The sequence below is a fragment of the Pantherophis guttatus genome, chromosome 1 (assembly GCF_059756535.1).
Source record: "Pantherophis guttatus breed Tessera chromosome 1, ASM5975653v1, whole genome shotgun sequence".
NCBI classification, from domain to species: Eukaryota; Metazoa; Chordata; class Lepidosauria; order Squamata; family Colubridae; genus Pantherophis; species Pantherophis guttatus.
The window spans coordinates 153,747,735-153,774,678 of NC_142063.1; the positions used below are offsets into that span (position 1 = coordinate 153,747,735).

The 26,944-nt window shown below is 35.7% G+C and overlaps 1 protein-coding gene across 2 annotated transcripts in view; it reads right to left on the reverse strand.

Moving 5' to 3' along the window:
• LOC117671552 (neurabin-1-like) overlaps nt 1-26,683 on the reverse strand; it is a 55,450-nt gene extending 28,767 nt beyond the window's left edge. For both annotated transcript variants that reach the window (XM_034427495.3, XM_034427476.3), the window contains exons 1-12: nt 26,071-26,683; nt 23,153-25,058; nt 15,193-15,325; nt 12,602-12,722; nt 10,479-10,583; nt 9,676-9,793; nt 7,271-7,414; nt 5,325-5,378; nt 3,810-4,039; nt 1,999-2,089; nt 1,741-1,912; nt 926-1,077 (exon numbers count right to left, since the gene is read on the reverse strand). In XM_034427495.3, the coding sequence (XP_034283386.2) occupies nt 926-1,077; nt 1,741-1,912; nt 1,999-2,089; nt 3,810-4,039; nt 5,325-5,378; nt 7,271-7,414; nt 9,676-9,793; nt 10,479-10,583; nt 12,602-12,722; nt 15,193-15,325; nt 23,153-24,769 (2,937 nt within the window). In that variant the 5' untranslated portion in view covers nt 24,770-25,058; nt 26,071-26,683. The remainder of the gene's footprint in view (nt 1-925; nt 1,078-1,740; nt 1,913-1,998; nt 2,090-3,809; nt 4,040-5,324; nt 5,379-7,270; nt 7,415-9,675; nt 9,794-10,478; nt 10,584-12,601; nt 12,723-15,192; nt 15,326-23,152; nt 25,059-26,070) is intronic.
• Between the last annotated feature and the right edge of the window lie 261 nt (nt 26,684-26,944).

Genomic DNA, 26,944 nt, shown 5'->3' on the forward strand with positions numbered 1-26,944 from the left:
AAGCAGTACATAAATCTAAGGGCTATTGCTATATAAATAAATGGCAAATTACAGTGCAGGTCAACCTATTTTAATTGTCTGTTTCAGCCTCCTAGCAGCCCAGGTACAGTACTCAAGAGCATACTAAAGCTTTGTTTTCATATATCTTAAACTCAAGCTATTATAAATCTTTATTTTTTTCCATAGTCAGCTGTTTCAGTATAGATTATAGGGCTAATCACAAGCAGGGCTGAGCTATATGCTTTAAATTGATTTTTAAAGTCCTTTCTATATTCCATATTAGTAATGATTTCCATAGAGCTGAAATAAATGTAAGAAAAAAAAATCAGTTTTATGAGAAATGAGTATTCCCTTAAGCAGTAGAAAAAGGCTTGTGAAATTATATACCTTCTAGCCAAACCCAAATCCACAAACTAAATGTAACAAATATAATATTACTTTATCCTCTTCTACCTAATTTAAGTTAGCTATTTTCCAAGAAGGAAAGTACTTGCACATCTGGAAAGAAGTGAGACTAAAGAGATAATATAAAACCCCTTGTGTCTCTGTTAACTGAATCCATATTTTTAAGGAACTGTATATGCCTATTAGCCTAATATTCCTCTCAAAGTCTGTCAAATGCACCAGCAGTTGAAATTTGATAATTACTGGAAAGCTACAGAAGAATGAACAATATCTACATCAATTGCAAGATGTCCAGAGTCACTTAGTTGAATTGGGCGGCTACAGAAAATTAATGAACAAATGAATAAATGTTAAATATGGCTAAAAACACTTGTTTGAGAAGCTGGGAGAACAAAGGAATGAGAGACCTTTTAGGTCATCTGCCAAAAATGCCAAGTAAATTATATATTTTACCTCATGTATACTTTAATCATAGACAAAGTGCCAAATTATACCTGGGAAAATAAAATGAACACTATACCTGTGAATTTCTATCTTTTTGTTTGGCACCAAGAGATTCCTTTAGCTTTGACCGAGAAGGAGGCTGACGTTTTACTTTCAAGGCAAGCTGGGCCTTAGCTTTATGAGCACTTGTATCTAACCTTGGTGGGTCTCCAACAAAGGTATCAAAATCTGTAACAAATGCATAATCACTTATCAAAATCACTTATATAATCACTTATTACTATATTATTTATTCATCACCCCATTTTATTATGAAATTATTTAATATTCCCTTTTATTTGTAACAGACAAATAATTTAGATTCCGATATATTGTTTTACAAAAGAAGATAAGTATCACTGTACCAGCTGTAGTAGGAGGACAACTTAATGTCATGTTATGAAAATGTATTGCAGGTCATTTAAATGGTCCACATTTAATGACTGTTCATTCGGAGTCTGTTCAAATTTACAATGGTAACAAGTAGTGGTTACAATGAGACTTTGTAGTCCCTGCAGTCCTGATTGTGGGCTTGCAAATTACAACTTCACAGCTCCCATGATCACATGATCATGATTTGCAATCTTCCCTGCCAGCTTCCCACAAGCAAAGTTGATGGGAAAGCCAGCAGAAAGTTGGAAGTCAAGGTCAAGTGGGATTCTCACTTGGCGGTGGCAAGCAGGACTGGCCATCCCTAAACCATGCAGTCACATGGTTTTTTGACTTACGACCACGTTGCTTAACAATGGAATTTTTGGTCCCAATTAGTATAGTATCTACCAATTAGGATTCTGTCAGAGCTTTCGATATCATAGTTCGCAGAGCATATCAATAGATATCTTTATTACTCACCAGAAAAATCTAATTTCTCCATCGAAGATTCTATTTCCTGCATATCATCCTTAATTTCAAAATGTTCTGTCAGTTGTTCAGTATTTGGTGTGACAGAGTCTAATAAAATACTATTTCCAAACATATAGGGGAGTTTCTCATATATTTTTAATTTGTCTTCAAGCTCTGTGATCTGAAGATGATAAACATCATTTTAAAAACCGAGACATATTTACAAAGATCTTTAAAATAACATTTAAAATATCATTTTATCCAGACCTTCTCCTGCAAAATTTTTAATTGATTTGCATGTTCTTGATTGTTCTCTTCAATAATTTTTGTATGATCTTCTTTTATCATGAGTTCTTCTCTGGAAGAGGGAACAAACATATAATTAGGCAACATAAAGGAGTAACAAGAAAAAACTGAAGTTTATTAAATTGAGCTTCTTAGCAATCAATCATTTTTCTTCTTTAAAAAAGTGACATTTCCTCTTATCTTCAATTTATTTTTATATTGTATTATTAGCTGGACGCCCGTGCTTCGCTATGAAACCATGTGATCGGGCGTGATAAATGGACACTTAAAGCCTGAAACTTAATGTAGAATGTGTAACTCTGTAGCATCAGAGCGTGTTAATATAAGGCAACTGGCAGTTGGGACAGAATTCCTTTCAGGTGGGGAGGGGGAGTAGAATGTCTAACTCCTTAACATCAGAGCGTGTGAATATAATACTGTATATGAAATACTAATGATCTGATGATCATTTTGAAAAATCCTTTCTTAGCGAGCACCTAGAAGCTAAGAGGAACATACGTGCCAAATTTCAAGTTTGTAGGCTTTACCGTTCTGGACATTTCGTGATGAGTGAGTGGTATTTGGCTTTCATATATATATATATATATATATATATTTATTAGGTGTATTTGCCTATAAATATATATGAAATAATACACTCGGAGTGATGGTATAAATGTGATATAGGGTTTCAATCTTTTTCCTGTCCTTTTTTTCCCCATCTGACCTTTGCTCTTCCATCTTCACCATGTCTCTCTTTCCCCCCATTCCCCTTTGCAGAACAGATTGCTCCTTTTTACCATCTAATACCAATATCACGAGTAATGCTGCTGAGCTTAATAACCTAACTAAAACACACAACCATCCCTCATCTTAAAAATGTACCTGCAGAAATGTGTATGATTAACATCCTTGTATGTTACATACAGGCAACTTTTGGTAAGCATTCTGGAAGGAAAATATACCCTGGATTCTGTTTCTTTTCTTGTATGGTTAAATTCATCCCAATATTTTCAAACTGAAAATTTTTAATGGGAGGCACCATACAAATATCTTAAACAAAATTAATTCTATATTGAATTAATGTGGACATAGCACAATTCATAATTCATCTTTTTTGTTGATAGTTTAAAACTCTTTTACGCCTTCTCTGAGAACATCTGGATGGCTTTTAGTGATTTATTTGTAAATAATAAAAACAGTCATAAATGATCTCTTCTGGAGAAGAGCCACTCATGTCATTTGTTTGATGCACTTATGTTAGATATATAAGTAATCTGATTTTTTTTAAAAAAAAAAAATAAGAAGTTGTATTTGGAGGCCTGAATACCCATATTTTGAAATTGTTTAATATTCTTTGAAAATAAGCTCAATTTAATGACATTACATCAGAGATGAGGAACTTATGACCTCTAGATATTACTGAACTGTAACCCCTGGCAGCTAACCAGTCCAACCAATGATGAAAGATATAATTGGGCAACAACTGAAAGAACACATTCTCCATCTCTATTTTGATAAGACTGCAATGCCATCACTACCTATAATATATCTTTTCAGTATTTGCTTCTTTTCCCTGAATTACAGAATTCATATTGTCCTACATTTTTTCCTAGCATCTAAAATAAAGCACTGATACTATATGTGGTACTTTAACCTAATTCAAGATCCTGATGCTAATTACCTACAAACATACAGAAACAAACACATAGCAATAATGCACAACATTGTACATGTAAGAAATTACAAGCATAGATATGAGCTTAACTGACAGAGCATAACAACACACTCACTTCTGCTGATATTCTTTGAGTAACTTCTTCGCTTTGTTATACTTTTTTTCCAGCACATCATATTGTTCTTGAGTCTCTTTAAGATGCTCATTTACTGTTTTGCATAAACTCTGGGCTTCTAACCAGTAGGTCTCTAGTTTTTTAATTTTTTCTTTGTTATCATCTATAGTTTCCTGGAGCTGCGATTTCTTTAACTCCCATTCAATCTTTTCAGCTTCTGTTGCTTTTAGCTTTAAAAAAAGTTCAAATTATTAGACTTTAGTAATTACTCATTCATGTATAGATTAATTGATTAGATTTTAAGCCAAACGAGTTAAGTTTATCTCCAAAATGTAACAAGGAACAATTATTAATTTTGCCTTAGTTTTAGTATCAGCAGCTGTCCATTTGCATAAAATCCAGACAGATTAATTCATTTTATAGTAATTCATGCTTTTTTTTTATTTCTGGCAATCTAAAAATATTGTCTTTAATTTCTAATATTCAGACTGTTCTAATTGATATAAAAGATCTACTACTCTGAAAGCAAAATAAATATTTACCTTACTTTCCAAAACTTCTTTTGTAAGCTAAATTTTAGGGACATGTTTTATATTTTTTGATGATATTAATATGCTAGCTTTGAAACAAATGTTTCCCTCCTACATGCCTAGTTTCTTGATGGCAATTTCTCACTATGTGAAGAATGTATACTAAATATACTAAATGAAAAATGCATATAAATAAGGAAAATGATCCTACTTATATTGTCAAACTCAAAACTTCAAGGAACATAGTCAGCAAACTTTTAGATTCATTACTAGAAAAAAACCCACTGGATTACCTGTTACTTTTCTATCACTGCAGCACTGTTAGAAACTGTTTTCAGTTCATACTGCAAAAATTTTAAAGTTTTAGGAGTGCATCTGTGATTTAGATTCAGTAATCCAAGTCATACATTATGTTTTAATTACAAGAAAGCAAATCTAAATCTAAATCTAAATCTTATTCTATAGAAAATCCATACACTATGAAATATGCTGATTGCCTTCTCTGCTATCAAAAATGCAGTACAAGCAGTACATCTCATGTTGCACTGGAACAGCTGTTTAATTGATTGGGAAAGGGAGACAGGACTTCTGTAAAAAGGTATTCTATAGCAGAATACTAAAAATCTCAAAGTATCAAACAATTCTAACCCCTGTACCCTGGATGAGAATAAGGCACTGCTCTTACTTACAAATGATAAGTTGTTATCCTTACAAAACAAATTATTCCTCCTATTTATTTGTGTCTTTCATTTGCATGTATCTAGCTATGCTTACTTATTTTTATTTCAACAAGTATATGACACGTGTAATGAAATTCCACAGAAAATACTCCTCACAGATTAGCACAAATTGCATAAATAATGTTTTCTGTTTTTAGTTGAAATTAAGAATTCGGTTTTATCTTGTTTGTCTTTAATATATTCAATTTGAATTTACAAATAACTGAATTTAAATATTTTTTAAAAAGTATATATTGAAGATTTACCTTTTCCTTAAGTTGATTAACTTCAGCCACTGTAACTGCATGCTTTAATTGTAACTAGAAAAAATGCATAGAAATTTTTATTGAAGAAAAAAAGGTGCAACTGATATTTGAAAATTCATTTTATGTATCTATTACTGTTCATATTTTTTTCCATCACATTGGAAGCAATAAGGTTTCATAATCTCAAAGTGCCCACTTGCTCATCTCCTCAAGCAGAATAAAACCACTCATTTATTGCATACTTACACCAGACCAATTGTCTCAAGATACTGCTAGGCTACAGTTCATAAATTAACTCACTACTAGCCATGCTGGCTAAATTTGCTAAATGATAAAATTCAGTAATATCTGCATGGATTGCAGATTCCCATTCTGTGGCTTAGAGACATGAGTTTATCCAAACATAAAAAGCTAGAACTAGTCAGAGGAAGTAGTTATAACTTGTTTTTCTCACCAATTTGCTGACATCCTAATTTCAGTCAGCTCTTCCTCTTTTTGAATTGTTTCCAGCTGATAATTGTATGACCCACTTATGTAAGATAAATATGAATAGAGTCACTGATTGATTCATGTTGAAGACTCATGATATATTGCTAGATAAAAATGGTTCCAACTGATATATTAATATACTTTCCGATATACACTGCCTGAAAATATTTCTTGACATAATCAGCATTATTATTGTTGGCAAGAAGTATTCATTAGGAGGCTTAAAAGATAAAAATTAATTCTCTCAAGCCTACTATACAACTAAATCAAAACAAAGGTATAAAGATATGTTTTATACAAAAAGGATATGCTTTTCCCTTCTCTCAAAAGACTTAGAAGAGCCTCAAAGTATTATTAGGTAAAAGTACAGTGGAAGGAAGAACAGAGTCTGAAAAGGCAACTCCTTTGGAAGCAGTGGCTTGGGATGTGAGGGGGACAGTGTCACATCAACAGCACTGAGGTCATAACTGTTTTGCTGAGGCAGCCAAAAGGAATATAGTGGAGAAAGCTGAGATTTGAGCACAGCAGCTGGATCAGCTATCTAGATTTTGTCCCAGAAAGGATTGAAGAATGGAATGAAAGGAATGAAGTGAGGATTGGGAAGATGTACATAGTGTAATCCCACAGGTGATATTATGTGGAAAATGTTACATGTACTGAACAGAAACTTATGCCCTTATTGTGCTTATATGCTTGGATTATTGCAATACAGGTATCCCTGACTAACAACCACAATTGAGCCCAAAATTTCTATTGCTAAGTGAGACGTTAAGTGAACTTTGCCCCATTTTACAATCTCTCTTGTTACAGTTGTTAAGTGAATCACTGCAGTTAAATTAATAACATGGCTGTTAAATGAATCAGATTTAACCATTGACTTTGTTTGTCGTAAAAGAGGATCATGTGATGCCGGTCACTGGAACCATCTTAACTACAGGCCAGTTGCCAAGCCTCCAAATTTTGATCACGTGACCATGGGGATGCTGCAAAGTTTGCAAGCGTGAAAAATGGTTATCAGTTACTGTTTTCAGTGCTGTTGTAACTTTGAACAGTCACTAAATGAACTGTTGTAAATTGACGACTATTGAATTGATTCTGGTATTGTTCATGCATTAATGATTTATTATGATTATATATTAATTTTATCACTTATTTAGATATGCTTACTAAACAATATTTCTCAATGAATAAGATATATAAAGTGGTTTTTCTGAAGATTAAAATAAACATAATTCCCAGGATATTTTATATTTTAAACAGGAAGCAGAATTCCTACATACACATCTAGAAAATATTTTAAAAATACAATATATTCCATAATTTTTTATTAGGTTCTCCGGTTCCAAATATATCATTGAAAAGATATCATTAAATTGTAACATCAGATTTTCTAACATACAGTAGTTAATTAACAGTAAACTTCCTGTCATCCATTTTAAGAGAAAATTTCACTCTACCTCTTTAAACTTCAGCATGAACTGTGTAGAATCCATGTCTAATGGGAAATTAATATCTTCATTTTCAGGAAGATAAAATACTTCTACTGATTTTTCTTGCAAATGTGATTCAAAAGAAACGTCATCTTCATCATAATCTTCATCCTGAAACAATATTAAACAATATTTTATTAAAGCAATATCAAATTTTCTTAAAATGATGTTAATACAACAATAAATATATAATGCTATTATATACAGCATGTTACTTTTTTTACATTTTTATGAACATGCAAAGCTTTAAATCTAACATTTTAAAAAGTAAATGCTTAATAGCTTATATTTACATATTTAGTTGTTGCTTCATATGACATTGTAAAACATCAAATTTGGTTACATTGGTCTCTGACCAAAATAAACGTTTAATCTGAACATCAAATTTGACTGAAAGTATATTTTGAGCAAGAAATCTGGTAGTTCATGTTGCCCGACTGTTCTCACTTTGTTCCTCTTTTTGAGCAAAGGGGCTTTACAAATCAGGAAAACACAAATGGAGTACAAAGTGTAGCAGAAGAAAAACAAATAAAATGAAGAAAATGTACATTTGCCTTGTTTTAAATTTTTTGATTTAATGCTTAAATAATTAAGTATTTAATTTATAACCAAATGTGATCTTTATAAGGGCATTACATATGTCATTGCAAATGTAACCAACCCAGACTTCCATTTATTAAATAACAGCATTTATAAGAATAATATAAAATAATAGTTAAATTGTATTATGGCCAATGCTTTACTAAACCAAGATGTATGGCTTATTGTTTCAATCAAATGCAGTCATTAACAATTTATATTTTATCAGAGGAATAAATATAGCTGAACATGGGAAGTGCTGGGATTCGCTTTTGATTTGTGTGGCTACAGGTTCCTCACCCCTTATAGCAGTGATGGTGAACCTTTTTGGTGCCGAGGGCCCAAAGCACCCCCCCAATGCAATGTGAGTGCCCCCTGCGCATGCGCCTCGCTCCCGCTTGCACGCACGCGTCCCCCACATGCGCCCCGCCCCCTGCGCATGCACAGCAGAGACCCGAAGACCAGCTGGCCGGCGGGAGGCACGTGCACATGCGCAGTGGAGCTGGGCTGGGGTGACGGCTGGCGTACCCACAGAGAAGGCTCTGTGTGCCACCTGTGGCACGCATGCCATAGGTTCGCCATCACGGCCTTATAGCATGAATATTTAGTCAATAACCCCTTTCAAAATGATTTTACAGATCTATAAAGTGATCTTAAAAAAGCAATTTTCCACGATTAAACTGCAAAACTGCATGGGGAAGAAGAAACGGGAGGAGAAAATTACTCATTGGATGAACTACATTTAACTACTGAAACTGAACGACTACCTTGTTATATATGTAGGTAGGAGAGACATGACAAGGAAAATTTTACATAGAGAGATTGCAGCATATGGACAAAGGTATAAGAGGAAAAAGGATATAGCATTTATTTACGGTATGTGATTTAAAACTCTGTCCAACTTAACCAATGTGATCATGGGAGGCATACAACATAAAAATGAATAAATAATAAGGAGGGTAACAATAAACAATACATAAATATCAACTATAAATGGCAACCAAGGACATAACACAGCAGTTACAGGGAACCCCCAGTCAACTGGCCCCTAACCCTTGAGGGAAGAGACAGCCGTTAACAGCTTTCCTAAAGGCAAAAAAAGTTGGGGTCTGTGAATTATCTTGTGGTGGGTGTCATTCCAGAGAAAAGGGCAACTACAGAAAAGACAACTTTCCTAGGTCCCATTAAATAACAAGATTTAAAAGAAGGAACCTGAAAGAAAAATGGAGACAGGGAGAAAAAAAATGCAGCTTAAAAAGAAAAAGAAAAAGAAGAAAGGATAACAAAATGTAATAATTCACAGGAAGAACTGGGAATGACTTTGTTAGTCTATGAATGAGACAGAAGGAACAAATAATGTGGGATGCAATGAGGACACAATTCTCCACTCATGTGCCTGGTTCTTCTTGAAGGGCTCTACCCCTTTCAATTAAAAAAATGTTTGACTTGCATGCCGTGTAATCTCTTTATCAAATTTATGCAATTCATAAATTGCTGCTGGAAATTTTCTTCTTCTTCTCCCCACCCCACTTATTTCTTCTTCAACTGATGATCACCTTAGATAAGAATTCATTTATGATTTCTAACTGTCAGATAACAACATAGATAATTTTTTCTATCTGTTGCTCCAAGGTTTCTGGTAAACTCATTATACTTTCTGATACCTACAATGAAAAAGCTAATGTAGAAATAATGTTTTTAAAAGCAACAATTTACTCCAAACCTAATGAGTAGGTATGTATATATTTATGTGTGTGTATGTATATGTACACACACACACACACTTTTGTTACCTGTTCTGTTTCATGGGCATATTGCTGCTCATATAAGTATCTCTCTTGTTCTAATGTCTCGCTGATAAGGCGAGCTACTTCACTCTGAGTTCCTGGTTTTTCTCTTCCAATCAGAAATCTAAGGTGAAAAATTAACCAATATTAATGCATCAATGAAAAAAAAATGCAATGGTGCTTTTAATATTTTCTTATACCTTGGCAACATGCTTTGTTTTCTTACATGACATTTTGATAACAAACTCACTTTATATGAACAATCTTTGAAATATGGTCAGAAATTGCAATGGAGGCAAAGTGCAGTATAATACCAAGATAGCAGTAACACTTAGACTTATATAGTGCTTCGTATCACATAAAGCTACTGTAGTATTAATGTATCTGCATTAATGGGCACAATATAAAGTTTTGACAGTCAACTTAAATATCCCTAAAACATTTGGACGAGATTATCTGAAGGACTGCCTCATGTCCCATTAAAACTTGTCTGGATTTGAGGTCTTGTCTGAATTTAAGGACAGTACATTTGGAAGATTTCCCTGCTGTCAGAAGTTTCCTCATCTGGCACAAAGCACACAACCTTTTTTTTTTTGCATTGCTCCCAAACTATGAATAGCATTCTCTCAAGAGCTGTTTGCCTCTCATTCTCTCTAAATTTAGAAAATTGATGAAAATGTACTTTTAGCATTAACTTAATTTTATCTATTTCAACTTTGGTATTGTTACGTGCCTTGCATATTCATTCAAATATACTGTAAATAAGGGAATAAATCAATAATTGTTTAATTATATATAATTATTCATACCTGACTGTGCCTTTTGTATTTTTTAATACAGTTGCTGCAAAAAACTGGGTTACCCCCACCAGGCTTATCCCATCAACTTCAACAATCTGATCATTTACTTGGATTCTGCAAGGCAAGGAACAAACAAACATTAGATTTTGCATATTGCATTCTATTTGATTCAAAAAGACTAGGACTGAATATATGTCATATTTATCATTTTCAATCAAGCATCTACATCATTTTCCACAAAGTAATGAACAAACATCCTGTGACATAGTTTTTTTAAGCTTAACTTAGCATAAATAGAATATGCACATCAACTTGATGTGTGTGAGGCATTTTTAATATAAATTACATAAAATAATACATGTCTTTTTATTCACTATTCATTTGGCTAGAATTAGAATATCCACTCTCAAGGTTACACATGAGTTATATCTATAAGATCTGAATCAGTAAGTGGCAGGTGTATATATCCCTATGAGTAGACTGGGTCATTAATCTTTCCATATACAGATAGTCCTTGACTTACGACCACAATTGAGCCTAGCATTTATTGATAAACAAGACAGTTGTTAAGTAAGTTTTGCCCCATTTTATGACCTGTCTTGCCACAGTTGTTAAGTGAATCACTGCAGCTGTTCAGTTAGTAACAAGCTTGTTAAGTGATTTTGCTTGTAAGAAAGCAAAAGGGGATCACATGGGCCTGGGACACTGCAACCATCTTTAATATGAACCAGTTGCCAAGCATCTGGATGTAAATCATGTGACCATAGGGATGCTGCAATGGTCATAAGTGTGAAAAATGATCATAAATCACTTTTTTTCAGTGCCATGTAACTTCGAACAGTCACTAAATGAACTGTTGTAAGTCAAGGACTATCTGTAGTTCCCGTACTAGAAAGAATAACATTTTATAAAAGAAACAAAGGGCTTATTTTTACTTTGGTAACATTATTTTCAGTTCTATTTTATTGCGATGACAAAACTGAACTTTTATCACTAGACAATAAAGCATTTCCCTTATTGGTCACTATAATACAAGGCACTATTTTTGTTCAGTGTGCTGTATCACTTTTTTATTTTAATGGAAATTTGAAAACATGAAGTAACCAACAAAGAAGTCTTAACCACACTAATAATATTTTTATGTTCTGGAAACAAATATTTCAAATGGCATGCAGGTAATCCTTAACTTACAGTCATTTATTTAGTGACCATTCAAAGTTCCAACGGCACTGAAAAAAGTGACTTATGGCCATTTTTCACACTTACAAACCTTGTAGCATCCTTATGGTCACACAATCAAAATTTGGGCACTTCATAATTGGAAGACATTTATTGCACCTGCACTGTCCCAGGGTCATGTGATCACCACTTTTAACCTTCCCAGGCAGATTCCCACAAGCAAAGTCAATAGGGAAGCCAGATTCACTTAACAATCACATGATTCACTTAACAACTGCAATAATTTCTTTAACAACTGTGGCAAAAAGATCATAAAATCAAGCAAAATTCTCTTAAAAGCTGCCTTGCTTGGCAACAAAAAATTTGGGTTTAATTGTGGTTGTACATTGAGGACTACTTGCACATGATTGCACGTAGCCAACAGGGAAAATATTTCTGCATGTTCAGATGTGAAATTATCTTAACACAGTTAACTTAATTACTGAATTAATTAAGCATATTAATTCAAGTGGCTGAACTGGATTTAAGGAGTTAAAAGAGAGGAACCTCAAATTCCAAATAGAGATGACAAGAAGACAGTTTAGATGTGTTATTTGTTGAGTTTAGATACTGTTCACTAGTTAAATAAAATCCTTGGCATTTACATTGGTATATACATAAACACATTGGAGTACATTTGTAATTTCAACTTCGTATACTGTTTTAAGTTTGGCATATGAAATCATGCCTTTATTCTAGTTTGTTCTAAGTAACAAGAATCTAAAAAACCCCTACGATTTTAAATTTAAAAATCATAAAAAACCCAGATTGTCTAAAGCTTGTCTTTCATACAGAAGTAGAAGAGAAAGGAACGGGAAGAGAAAGGAATGGGAAATTCCAGACTCCATATGTCTCATTTATTATACTGTGCAAAAAGCAGGCCAAACAAACAAGAAGTCTTAATTGAAACTTACCGGCCATCTTGATGAGCAGCACCACCTTCAGTTATTGTTTTTACAAAGATACCCAATTTTTCCAGTCCCTGATCTGCTCCAACACCCATTCCTATTATACTGATACCCAAGCCATTGTCACCTGTAAGAAAAACACAAGCTAAATGATCCTATTTTTGTATCTTGGTGAGCATGCTGTCATCATAGCTAATGGCTGAGACTAATGAAGTGGCTGAGACAGCTGGAACATAAATGAAGGAATTTCACAGTGGGGCACAATGATTTGAGGCCCATCTGAAAGCCTATTCTAAAGCTATAAAAGCAGAGAATGCCATTTACTTCTTGGCTTCTACTCAGGGTGGATAAAAATCAATGATTTTTTTTATTTAAATCGGATTTTTTTGATTTTTATCGAATTTATTTTAATAAAATACTTCTGGGGTAAAAATCTATCGCAAGATAGTTTTCTATTTAAGATACATAAATAATTTAGTTTATTCAGCATGAAATGGAGCTTAGTTATGTAGCATGAGGCTGTATATTCTGCAACACTGGGACTATTGGTCAGTCAACAGTGGGTCAAAGGAGTAGCAGAGATGACAGTTGCTCTTTAAAAATTATGATTTAAATCGAGTTGATTTAAATCAAGCCTTTTTACTAGTGATTTAAATCATGATTTAAATTGTGATTTAAATCAACTCGATTTAAATCAAATCCACCCTGCTTCCACTGCACACAGATAAAAAAAAAAATTGTTTCATGCAGTGAAGCATCTTCTTCATCATGATATTTGGGTGTGAGGAGGATGTGGGAGAGCTGGAGAATCTTTCTGACAAATTTCCTCCTTTTTTTGCAAATAATATCAATGAAATCTGTTCTGAATGGAATTCCAAGTGTTCGGTCAAATCCTAAAGGAGGAAACCTCAGCAACCACTTGTTCCCTTATTTTGGATTCTTTGGGGCTTACAGACGAGTTTCAATATGACGGATTCCATAGGAATTTATAATCAACTAGAGAGTCCTGGCAGTTCACAATTATAAAAACACTGCACAGAAGAGGGAAAAAGTGCCCCCTGGAAAACTAATCTTTTAACATTCACTAGTATTTTCTGGAAGGAGCAAGTCTAATTTTTGAGAGGAAATCATTTCATGAGGCCAGAACTGGATGGAAAAAAATAGCACTTCCTGGCTTAATATGTCAAAACTAGCACTGTACATTTTATAGAGAAACATCTAGGCAAACAATAAAGGGCAAACAACAAAGATGTTATGTATTTCTGGTGGTTAGTACTTGCCATTATGTGAGCTGCCACATTCTGCACTAATTGTTGTTGTGGTGGCTTTAAAGACACCATGACAGCAATGTAGAGCACATTGCTGTAATCTAGATAGGCAATGATCAAGACATGAGTTACAATACAAAGGCAGTATTGTAGAGAAGTAAGGTTGCAACTGGGGAACCAGCTGGCACTAGATAAATGCCCTTCCAGCCACAATCTTTTTCTGCCTTTCAAGCATCAGGTGTGAATCGGGGACGGCCCCCCAAATTGCAGCCATACTTCATCAGGGGTTATGCCTGCCCCTTGATAACTGTGCAGCAAACCAAGAATCACAGTGGATCAACAGACATTCCCTTTTGCAATGATTTGATTTTAGGCTTTTTTTTCAACCAGACTGCAGCAGCCTCTAGGCAATGAGACAAGAGTTTCACAGAATTGCATTCTCTCTTGACAAGCACATCAACAGCTAGCCCTTGGTTTTCATCTATCACCAGCACAGGTGGTAGATATGCCAGAATATGTTTGCTAATCTAATTTGACAACAGTTATCTATGTCATCATTCTATCTCTTCTTGACTACAGCAATTTATTGAGTAAGGCCCTAAGTCACAAATGGTATGTAATGTGGCAGCTAAGTGTAAATTATGTCAGTTACAAGGATCACAAGATGCCAGTAGAACTTGCTAATTGCTGACTGGCAAAAGTTAATGTGTTACTATGACCTTTAAATACTAAACAACTTAGAGACTAAGCTAAGATAGATATTAAAAGACAAACCAACCTATGCTTATAATGGAAATATTGATGTATTTAAAGATCCAAAGAATAAAATATGATGCCAACCTAGGTAACTTTTCTACTATTCCTACAGACTTAAGAACTGGAAATTGCACTACCAAAACTAAGGGATTAAGCTTTAAACTTGGTGCTACTTAACATTACTATTTAAATATCAGATAACATCAAACCTAATACTACTTAGCACAACCACATTTCTTACCCTATTTTTCTTGTTGCATTCAGAAAACATATATTAGATGAAGTCTGAAAGTTCATACATTACCTTAAAGTTTGCTAATGACATTGCCTCAATATGAGTTTTGACTTTTTCTCTCATGACTAATATATAAAAAATGTTTGCTTTCAACTTTTTCCAGCCCTTATACATCCAAAATGTTTAGAAGACAATCTTAAGCTTAAAAGTAATTTACATTCTTGACTTTGTAATGCTATACCTAATTAGAAAGTTTGCAGTATCAATGATGCAAAGTTAAGGTATAAACATTAAAAAGACCTTGTTGTTTTTCTAGGACAGACATTTGAGATTTGTACCTTTTTCAATTTCCACAGGAAAAACCTCCATTTTTTCCACCCTTTTCTCAAGTTCATATTCTGCTGATGCAGCCACAGGGTCCACCTCTTCATTGCGTCTATCATAGTCTTCATTTGAGTAAGTACTGAATACCTAAAAAATACAGTATTTTCAAAAACATTTTTTATCCATACAAGTTGAATAGATTTAAATGTCAATTAAATACCAATTTAGAACATGCCCATGTTATACCCATTTGCAAATCAATGTTTGAGAGTATGTGGACAACACAGCAAATTACCTTCTGGTAATTTCTAAAAGTCCATAAAATCTTTAATCTTTTGAAAAATGATGTTTTCAATAATAGGGCTATCACATATTGAACTATGCTCAAAGTGTAACTTTTTAATTAAAAAATATTAGAGGATTTATGTTACATTATTCTATATTATACCTGAAGCAAAATGTACTGAGTCATATGAATTATATGCTTAACAAAACAAGGAACCAATTTCAGAAATCAATACACTACATTTACACAAAAAGACGATATTGCTGAATTTAAAATAATCTCACCCCCACCAATGGAAAAACAGACAGAAAAAAAGGTGATAAACATAGAAAATCCATGCTTTCTGATTTCTTTCTTTGTTAACAATATTTGCCAACTCCCACTGAAACTAATTCCCTACAACAAATGTGGACCTATGAGCAAACTTAGTGGTCACTTTCTACATCCAAAAAAAGGACAAAAATTTAAAATAGTATTAACTGAATTGCCAACTGATTAAACTGTAAAATAAGGTATCTATTAGTAAAATTGATCTTCCATATGCATCTACAGTCTACAAAGTAGTCTACAAACTACTTTCTCTCACACACTAACTACTCTCTCAAATATAAATATACAGACGTCCACATACTGTATATACGTTCACACACAGGAAAAAAGCAACAACACATAAATCAGGGGATAAAGCTATAGATGTTTCCTCTGTATTAAATCCTTAGACTCTTCTGGGTAAATAAGTATAGGCTGTTATTATGCTGGAAATGGAACCATTTAGTCATCTTATTTATGTAAGTTGGAGTGGAAACTGAAGGAGCGTGGATGTGTATTGTCTTTTTCTTTGCAAAAAACATGAGTTGACACATACTTTTCAGCTGAGCTACAAAAAACCCTGTTTTTCATCTTGAGGCAACAGTAGACTTAATTTTTGTACTGAGAAGTATTTATGTTTTCTCAGTTATGCTGTACCTAACATCTGCAATCCTCTTGAGAACTTAGTCTAGAGGTTCTAGGCTCTAGACTAAGCATACCCTATGCTTAGGGTATGCTTTAATTTACTAGTTTGAATTGGGTCTCAATTGAGGGTAAGCTTTAATTTACTAGTTTGAATTGGGTCTCACAAGATGATTGGCCACATAATTTTTAAAACAAATAAAATAAAATACGCTTTCAGAAATGTTTCAAAGAATAGATTCTAGCACCGAATGAAGTTCAAAGTTAGCAACTGAATCTGGAGTCAACTTGCTGTTTGCTTATTGGAGGGCAGCACAGTTTAACAAAGACACTGCTCAGCTAATCATATGAAGCATATCTTTGCTGGAGAAGCTAGGTCCAAAAAGAAGACAGCAAAGTGCTTCTACTTCAGCTGTGGCAACTGGGCTCAAAAGGAGAAATGTCGGTGCAGGGAAATAGGAAAAGGGAGCTGGGTGAATGAATGCTTGCTGATGCTTACTGGGGCTTCACTGCAATGCCGGGGAGTCATGTATAGGAAGCTGGAGAAGTTGGGAGTGCCCAGGGTAACATAGTGGACAAGGGTCTAAAAAGGAGACAGCAAACACAGCAAGGCAGCAAATACTGCTTCAGTGGCTAGGCGCAAAAGATTAGTGTAGGAAACTGAGAGAAGGCAGCTGGGTGAACAAATGCTTGTCGGGGTAGGCTGGGGCAGCTGGGGCTCCCCAGAGCATGGGGAAGCAGTCCCAGAGCCACATAATTTTGGGACTGCTTGCTGCTATACAAGGCAGGATGCACAGCATCCAAAAGGGAGTAAATGAGATAGGTGAGCTGAAGGAACTGAAGCACCCCTATAGTTGTAAGTGTGGGCAAGATGCCAAGCTCCTGAATTTTGATACGTGACACAGGCCGCAAGTCCATTGTTTCACGACTGCCTTAACTTGGAACAGTCACTGAATGCATGGTCATACATCAAGGACTAGCTGTAGTTTGTTCATCAAAAGAAACACCTAACCGTGTGCTGGATGGATAAAATTGTTTCTGAGGAGAACTATGGTTATAAATGGAAGGCAAGAGAACTATAGAAAGCAAAAGAAGCACTGAATAGGACATATTCCTAAAATCATGACAATTTGAGGAATTTGTTTTTGTTCCTGATCTGTGCCTTCATTTTCAGCGCCGCAAACTATATAAGACATCTTATTTGGGAATATTTTAATGAAAGCTCTTATATGTCTGAGTTAGTCAGCCAAATGCAAACAAGCCTGACTGACTGAAATATCAGTATAAAAACTGTGTCTGCTTTGCAGATGCTAACAGAAGCATGTCTGAACTTGTACCATCCATACATTAGTAAATATTATGCTGCCACCACATCCTTTTTTCTTTTGTAAGGACTGTTTGCATTTCATAGGTTTTTTTGTGGCCTTTTGAATCTTGATATGCGAATAGTACTGGTAGTTATTATGGATTATGCTAATTTACTACATTTAAGCAAAACAGGTGTTTCTTCTAATGTTCCATTTGCATCAGCGCAAGCACTTTGTAACACTGAAAAAAACAGTAGATATATTAACTTCTTTGACTTTTGTTCATAAGAATCAATTTGAACCAGCTGAAGGCTGAATTCTAATCCTGCCTTAGGCATGAAAGCTGGCTGGGTGACTTTGAGCCAGTCATTCTCTCTCAACCCAACTCACCTCTTATAGTTGTAGGGAAAATAGGAGAACAAAGGAGTATTAGATAAATTCATCGCCTTGAGTTACCGGTATTTATAAAAATAATCTAAAAAATCTAAAAAATATACAGAAGATTCTAATAATTGGGTTCCCATGTTATGTTTAATGTTAGTTTTTACTTTCTATTAATTTAGAGAGTTTAACTATGCCATGTATGGCAGGCCTAGTATATCACCATAGCGCAAGAATAAAATGCATCCTGTAGAAATTAGTACAGATAACTTTATAATAAAAAAACGTAAATTACAGCAAGAAGTTTATTGAAAAAAAACCCCACTTGATCTGTGTTTATGCAACAAATTCATTTCCATATAGCACACATATTTCAGCCACATGGCTGATTAAACAGATTAAAAGAATAGATATTGCAAGAGGGTTTTTTGTTAAATTATATATGGACTATAGAAATATGGTAGTCTAGATGGAAAATTGTTAATATAGGTCTTAATGTGAGGACCAAAAAAACAGAATAATTCCATAATATGTTTTTATGTATCAAAAAAAGAAGCATCTTCCTTATTAAAACAAGGAAAAACTACTAAATGCTAAATATTTACAAATAGATGCTATGAAAGTGATAATTTAAATGTAAAGAACATAGATGTGGATAATACTGCACTGTATTATCACAAGAAACTTAGAACAAATGGAGAAGTCCCCAAATAGCATGGAGATAAAATGTTCATTTAATGCATTTCCTAGCTATAAATTTCAATGTTTAAGAAATAAAATCTAATTTGTTAAAAAACAAATAAACAAATGGAAGATCTTAACATAGGGCCAAAGAGAAACATAGAGCATTTGATAACCATCCTAAAATCTATTTTTAGAAAAAAAAGTTAGGGTAACCTTGAAAAAAACAAATAGATAATAGTAAGACTTAAGCACACATAAAACAAAGGAAAAGGCCCTGTCTCCAACTGATTTTCTTGCCAACACCAGAGTCAATTTTTAACTGTTAAAGAGGAACTGACTGGGATATAGGCATCCAATCAATCTTCCATAATATCAACTATAAAGTTCAGGGAAAAGCATCAGCATTCAAGAAATACACTTAAGACTTACGACTACAATTGAGCCCAAATTTTCCACTGCTAAGCAAAACAGTTATTAAATGAGTTTTGCCCCATTTTATGACTTTTCTTGCCATAACTATTAAATGAATCACTGAAACTGTTCAATTAGTAACCCAATTAAGTGAATCTGGCTTCCCTATTGACTTTGCTTGTTAGAAGCTTGCAAAAGGGGATCACATGACTCCAGGACACTGCAACCATCATAAATACATGCCAATTGCCAAGGGTCCAAATTTTGATAACGTGACCATGGAAATGCTACAATGGTTGTAAGAGTGAAAAACAGTCATAAGTCACTTTTTTCACTAAACGAATGGTTGTAAAGTCAAGAAGTACCTGTACTTCATTTTTATTTTTAAAAGTGATATAATACATATGGCAATCAGCTATTTTTTTCTTATTACTTTTTATCAAATGTGGAATGATAATCTGAACCAGGCCAACCTCAAATATTGACTTATTTATTGAATTTATTTATTAAATTTCTACACTTCCCATCTCACCCAAGTGATTCTGGGAGATTTACAACCATCATGCATAGTAATTTCATTCTTTATCTCTGTTTTCTTTAGTTTGGAAATGAAAAACAAGCAATCTTACTTTTATAGTTTGCACATTACACTCGATTTTGAACTACTTCCAAATTAAAAAAATTCACAATCAGGAAAACTTCACAATGTTTCTAACATAATGATCTAAATAATATGCACAAGTTATTTTTCCACTTTTAAATATACAAGTCTTGCTCACTTGGAACCTACAGTCAAAGACACTTTATCACTCTTGGCAAAAAGATTAAAGGGAATTTTAATTAATATTATATTTATTACAACATTTAATGATAATATTACTGTTCTAAAAGATACTGATTCGTTTCTTTTTTTAATATACTAGTAATGTTTGTACATTTCACTGTATCTGGCTTCCATATGATGTTCTCTGGTAAGCTGGAATTCAGTTTGCATAATTGCTAGCCAACCTGCTCTTTGCCCACAGTAGTTGAAAATGAAAGGAATGTGCAATGTATCTGTGGGCGAAACAATGAAAAAGATATACTAAACCATAACTTAGTATGGCACAAGGGATGAACCACATGTCTTGAATTCACAAACATTTCTCTTTATTTTTTAAAAAACCATAGTTGATGTTCATCATAATTAATCAGTTCAAATGGCATAAAAGTGATGTGGACCCTTTTTTCCATCTGCACATGTAAGATATCCCTGGGCAAAATTGCTAGGCAGCTAAGATGATTTGTATATTATTCCACACATACACTTAAAAGAAGTTACTTAGCACAGTTTTGCAGACTGCATCTTTGTTATCGTTAATCTCTCTGGCTTCACACTTATCTATTACTTATCATCAATTACAACTATTAAGATAAAGAGGACCACACCAGCTCCCTAATCTAATACCTGCCAAGGGAAAGGGGAATAAGAACAATGTTCCCATAAACAAAGAAGTAGGATTCCAAAGGTACTGGTTCCATGACTGACTACTAGAGAATCCAACTTCCCCAAAAATTCACTGTAGGGATTCCACTGTCTAAATTCATGATCAAGTCCCTGATAAGAGGTGCTATGAAGTAATCGCCATCTCTTGTTTATACTCCGTTTCAAGAATAAAAAGTAGTAAAAGAATTCAGACAATTTGAACCTCACCATAAACCTGAAGTTCTGGGAGGATGCTGCATAATCATTAACTTCTGGAGGGTGGGTGGGTGTGGGTGGGTGTGTAAACAGAGGCACAGAATCAAAATCATGTGTCATGTTAGTACCGCTTTATGAAATCTTGGTAAGACCACACCTGGACTACTGCATCCGGTTTTGGTCACATTATAAAAAAGGTGTTGGGACCTTGAAAAAAAGTGCAAAGAAGAACAACTAGGATGTTTAAAAGGCCTGAAGATTAATACATATGAAGAATGGTTGCAGGAATTGGGTATGCCTAGTCTAGAGAAAAGAAGGACAAAGGGTGACATGACAGCAGAATTCCAGTATTTGAGAGGCTGCCACAAAGAAGAAGAGGTCAACCTATTATCCAAAGCACCAGAAGGGAAGACAAGAATCAATGGATGGAAACTAATCAAGGAGCAAAGCAACCTGGAATTAAGGAGAAACTTCCTAACAGTGAGGACAATTAACCAGTGGAACAGCTTGCCTTCAGAACTTGTGGGTACTTCATCACTGGAGGTTTTAAGAAGAGATTGGACAGCCACTTGTCTCAAATTGTATAGGGTCTCCTGGTTGAACAGGGGGTTGGACTAGAAGACCTCCAAGATCCGTTCCAGTTCTATTCTGATTAACTTTGTGGCAGATCCTTAGATATTAGAATACTGCTATCATATTAGCCCTAGTCCTTTTTTCTATTCTTTTTTCTTTGGCATTTCACTCTGATGTGAACCTACTGTCTTTAAATCTTAAAGAATTTATTGGCTCCTGACTGGCAACCAAAATGCCAATATAATACCTTCCTCATTCATTTAATCTAACACCGAAAATAGTTCTATATGTCTCAAAAAAAAATTATACTATACCCACATAAGATATATCCTAAATTATTACTACTATTGCTATTACAAATGATTCTCGCTTAAGAACCATTCATTTAGTGACTGCTCAAACTTATGACAGTGCTAAATGTATAGTAGTTATGACTGGGCCTTGTCCTTAACATTGGTTGCAGTGTCCCTATGGTTACATAATCGCAATGTGGACCCAGCTTGCAATTACAGTACCCTGCATTCATGTAATTACAATTTGTGACCTTCTTTACTTGTTTCCTACAGGCAAAGTCAATGAGGAAGCCAGCAAAGATAGTGCAAATAGTGACCATGAGATATCCTCACAATAACTTGTGGTGATTCATTTAATAACAGCAACTGAGAATGTAATTTTCACTGCTAAATGGCACAGTCATGTGCAACACTTTACAACTGTGACACCTAGTCACAGAAATTCCATTGTTAATTACCATTAGTAACTGAAGACTACCTACATTACTTTAAGAGCTGAAGTTCACTTGTGGATTTTAAATTAAAAATAATCAAATAAAGCTAAATAATAAAAATACAATAAATAAATCACACCAGAAATATATATATAAAATGAACTATTACACTACAGAATAAGAATTTAAAATCTATGTACAAAAACTATAGAAATATCTATGAGCAATACGTTTGCTGGCACTGAATAGCAATAGCACTTAAGAATTATATACTGCTTTATAGTGCTTTATAGCCTTCTCTAAGCGATTTACAGAGTCAGCATGTTGCCCCCAACAATCTGGGTCCTCATTTTACCGACCTTGGAAGGATGGAAGGCTGAATCAACCTGTGAGCCAGTGAGAACTGAACTGCTGAACTGCAGGCAGCCAGCAGCCAGCAGAATTAGCCTGCAATACTGCATCCTAACCACTGTATCACCACGGTTCTTATAGATCATAACTGGGGATGCCAAATATACCTCTCTGAAAAACACTTAACTGAGAAGACCTTCTCCCATATAGCCTGAGAGCATCAAAGATAATTAAAAAGCCATTTCCTTTTAATTTGTTTCATGCCATTCAGGGCTTTAAATAACACCACCAAGAATGGGCCTAGAAATCAGTGCAGCTGAGTCAGTCAGTACAGGATATGAAGCACGGGCATTATACACTTAGCCTGTCCCAGGCAGTCTAGTTGGTCATGATTCCATTTCAGATTAACTGAACCAGTATTTTTTTTTTTAAAAAATGTAAAGGTACTTTAGAACTCAAAATACTTTAGAAATCCTTATCTGGAAGGGAGACTGTAATTAAGAGACCAATTTCAAAGTATCCATATACTAATGAATATACTAATAAACTTCATTGTTATAATTACTATATTTAAATAACTAGCAACAATAATTATATTTTATACCCATTCATGAAGCTTTACCTTGATTGGGGCTGTAGAAAACTTCACTTTTCTAGCTGGATCAGGATCTTCTTCCTCAGAAAGTCCAGAAAGTTCCTCGTAATCACTATCATAGTTATATTCCTCCTCTTGCAAGATTTCTTCTGTCTCAGGGCCCTGACTAAGGAGTTCTGGTTCTCTGTCATCATCAAAAGCGGCATTCTCTATCCCAAAAGCACTGGAAGAAAATCCACTAAACTTCTTTCTCTGTTCTTGTTCTTTCTCTTCACCATCCCCTACAGGTTTTACATGGACCTGCTCTTGTTCCTGAACTTTGTCCAAAAATACTAACTCCCTTGCTCCTTTTTGATTAACTGCACCATCCTCATTAAATTCTTCCATTTCCTCAAATGTAGAGTCATTTCTCTCCTCTTTCCAACTTGGAAATCTGAGTGATTTTTCCTTCTGAAATACATTGACTTCCCCAGTGATTTCATTGTTATCTCCTAAAGTTTTGTTCTGCACCATAATCAGTTCCGCTCTAGCTACTTCTACTTGGGAAATTTTTATAGGGGCTCTATCCACTTTAGAGGATATGCTGGTTTTATATTGTTGTTCCCTTTCGGAAGTTTGATCTGTCTGAGAAGTTACTTCAGTTGTATCACTTAACTCACTCCTTTCAGTAGAAGTGCTGCTTATCAAAAGGGAAGATTCTGCAACGGACTGATTTTGCTGCAAATATACTTCTTTCCTAACTCCTGGTGATTCCCAGCCGCAGAACACTGTTTGAACAGGGTTTGGGATATCCTTCGGTTTTAAAGTATCTTTGAAGTCGTCATTGTCAATGTCAGCCAAGAAACTTTCCAATCTTCGAGAAATAGGTCCTGCATTTAGTGAAGAGGATTTACAACTGCCAGTAGATTGCTGTCCCTTTTGATCACCATTTCCTTGATTCTCTGTTTTATCTACAGCAACCTGAGAAGTTACATCAATATTGAAATTAAAGTGATCTGTCACACTGCTGCAATCAGAAGAAGTAGAACCATGTCGTCTCCTGTCTTCAATCCTTTCACTTTTAATGGGAGGACTTCTATCCAGTGAACTTGGCTTCTTAATGTTCCTTTCAAACAGTTTTCTGGTCTCAGAAAATTTCTCTGCTAGTGTAGCTTTGTCTAAATTTCCCTCTTCTTTGCTGCAAATAATTTTGTCAGTGAATGAACATGCAGGTAAAGGATCCGGAGAACTACAAAAGGAACCACTATTGAGTAGGTTATTTTTTTGAACACAGAGGTAAGATGGGCTACTAGGAGGAGGAAGTGCAAGATCAGCTGAAGTTATTTTATTAATAATTCGGGGCTCAGAGGATGAACTGTTTTCACAACATGGTGAATTGGAAGAACCACCCATTTGCATGAACATGTTTTTGATCTTGTGCACTCTGTTGCCATATGAGACAGCTCTGCCACGAACATGCGGATCATTACCTTCTCCATTGGATGAACTGGTCAACTTTTGCTGAGGATTAGACCTGTTGGAAGCATTATCAGTATTCACTGAATCAAAACTGCACTTAATTGCATGAAAATCAGTTTTATAGGTATTTCTGTGTGGAGAAGCACTTCTTAAAGTTCTGTCTCCTTTGCCTTCAGTCTTCATCATTGTCAAATGGAGAAAGCCTTCAATTCTTTACAAATTAGAGTCTGAAGAGGTGAAAACCAACAGCAGCTGCCAGTGCTGCTCCCACAATGTGATACAGTCCTCTTACGGCCTGGAGAGAGAATGAGACTGGAAGACGCCTCTCACCATTTTACTCTTCCATAAGAGCAATGAAATATGTGGTGGGAAGGAGAAGGAGAGGCGCATACAAAAACAACAAGCACTTCAGGAATGTATCTAGAAAAATGAGATGCTAGCACCATAGCTGATCCATTCTTATCCTAAAAGATATCTGCAAAAAAGAAAAGAAAAGAAAAAAAGCACTTTGTGAGCCAGAGACATCACTCATTTATACTAAGTATTTCATCCTTGTGATAAATGGAATTCCATAGCCTAAGGAACAGGGAGAAATGTATTTAAAATGTGGTCTATCAGCCAAGGGAGGAGGGAAAATAACTTTAAAAATCTTTAAAACTCAAAAGAGTTCACACGAGGCAGATCTTACAGAGACTCTGCCCCACACAGTGAAAGATATTTTCATTGCCAAGGCTTGCCTTTGTAACATATGAAATAGTAAACAAGGAAAAGCAGAAAATGGCTTTCAACCTGTGCCAAAAATAAGTGATTCTTCTTTCCCTCTTCGATGAACAACTATGGCAAGTTCTTCCCCTTTCAGGATTATAACGAGTCTACTATTGAAAGTGCAACCTTCACATAAGGATCCAACCACAACATTTTTCACTGGGAAAGAAATTGTTTGAACAGAACAGTTTCGTTCCAGGCAATGAAGCAAATCTGAAGATTTGGAGTCTCTCTCCTCTCTCTCTGCCTTGTCCTCCCTCCCACAAAAACTCTTCTTTCCTTTCCAAAAGGTAACTTATTAACTAGCCATTTCCTTCTTCTAGGGCGGCCCACCATTTCTGGATGTCGTTCCCTAAAGAGAGGCCGGCAGAAATTATAGGAAATTAAAAGGGGGGGGAGGAAGAGACCTGGATTTCATTACAACGAATCTCTCCTTCCCGAAGCACTTATTCCACCAACACCCCCCCTCCTCCTTCTCCTCTCCTCTCCCCACGAATCCGACTTTCTTGCATTTCCTACCAGAAATGCAAATCATTTCGGGCAAGAAGAAGCGATTTGAGCAGCTCACAATGGAGCCGCTGCCAACTCGGATTTCTCCTCCCTCTTTCTGTCCCTAGAGCTGTTGGCGAAGCGCTCGAGGCGAGCTTCGCGGCCCTGGCCCTCCCTGCAAACTTTTCAAAGTAACCTTTTCCTTTTTTTCCCCCTCTCCTTCTCGCACTTACCTGAGATAAACAGCGGATTCTACGCGGCGGCAACGGCAGCGGCGGCTCTTCCCCTTTCCTCAGTTAATTGCAGCTTCCTGCCCTGGCTCTCCCCACCACCAAAGCCGCGCAACGGCTCGTCCGACTCGCGCCTCCCCCCCCCCCTCGACAGCTGCCCCCGGGCCGGCCGTTGTTTTTCATCGGTTGCCTTTTTCTTTCACGCCACCTCCTCCATTCCCAACTCTTCCAACCATCCGACTCTCGGTTTCGTGCGCCCGCCCGCTCGCTCGCCCACCCGCGCGGTTGCTTTAGAATTCGGCTTTTCTCTCTCTTTTTTTTTCTCTCTCTCTCTCTCTCTTCTTCTTCTTCTTCTCCTTCTCTCCTCTTTCTCAGGCCCGCGCGGGCGGGCGAGCGCGCGCTTCACTTCCCCCCGCACAAAGAGTCCTAACCGACCCAGCGCGAGCCCGACTTCCTTTCTCTTCCCCCCCACTCCCTTCCCGAGGGAGACGAACGCGGCGAAGCGGGGGCGGGATCAGAGGTGAGAGACCTGAAGGGGGAAGGCGAAAAGCGAGCGAGTCTAAGTTCTAAGGAAACGCCTGCATCTGTTAGGATATACCATCCCGGGATAAGGGGGTGTGTATGAAGGTTGGGCGATACCAACCAGGGAAAGGTCAGGAAAACCTGGTCGCATCTATTGTTCTGAGTTTGCCCCCCTGCTGGCGTTTTCGCTCCCTGCCTAATAAAACGTGACAGGGCATAATTATTAAATAAATAAATAAATAAAAGATTCTGTTTTTCCCATTTCCTAGGCAGTTCAGAGGCAGAATCAAGAAGATAGGGGAAGGGGCTGGCTTTCAACAGCACAAGTGGTCGGCATTTTTGGGCTAACTACCCT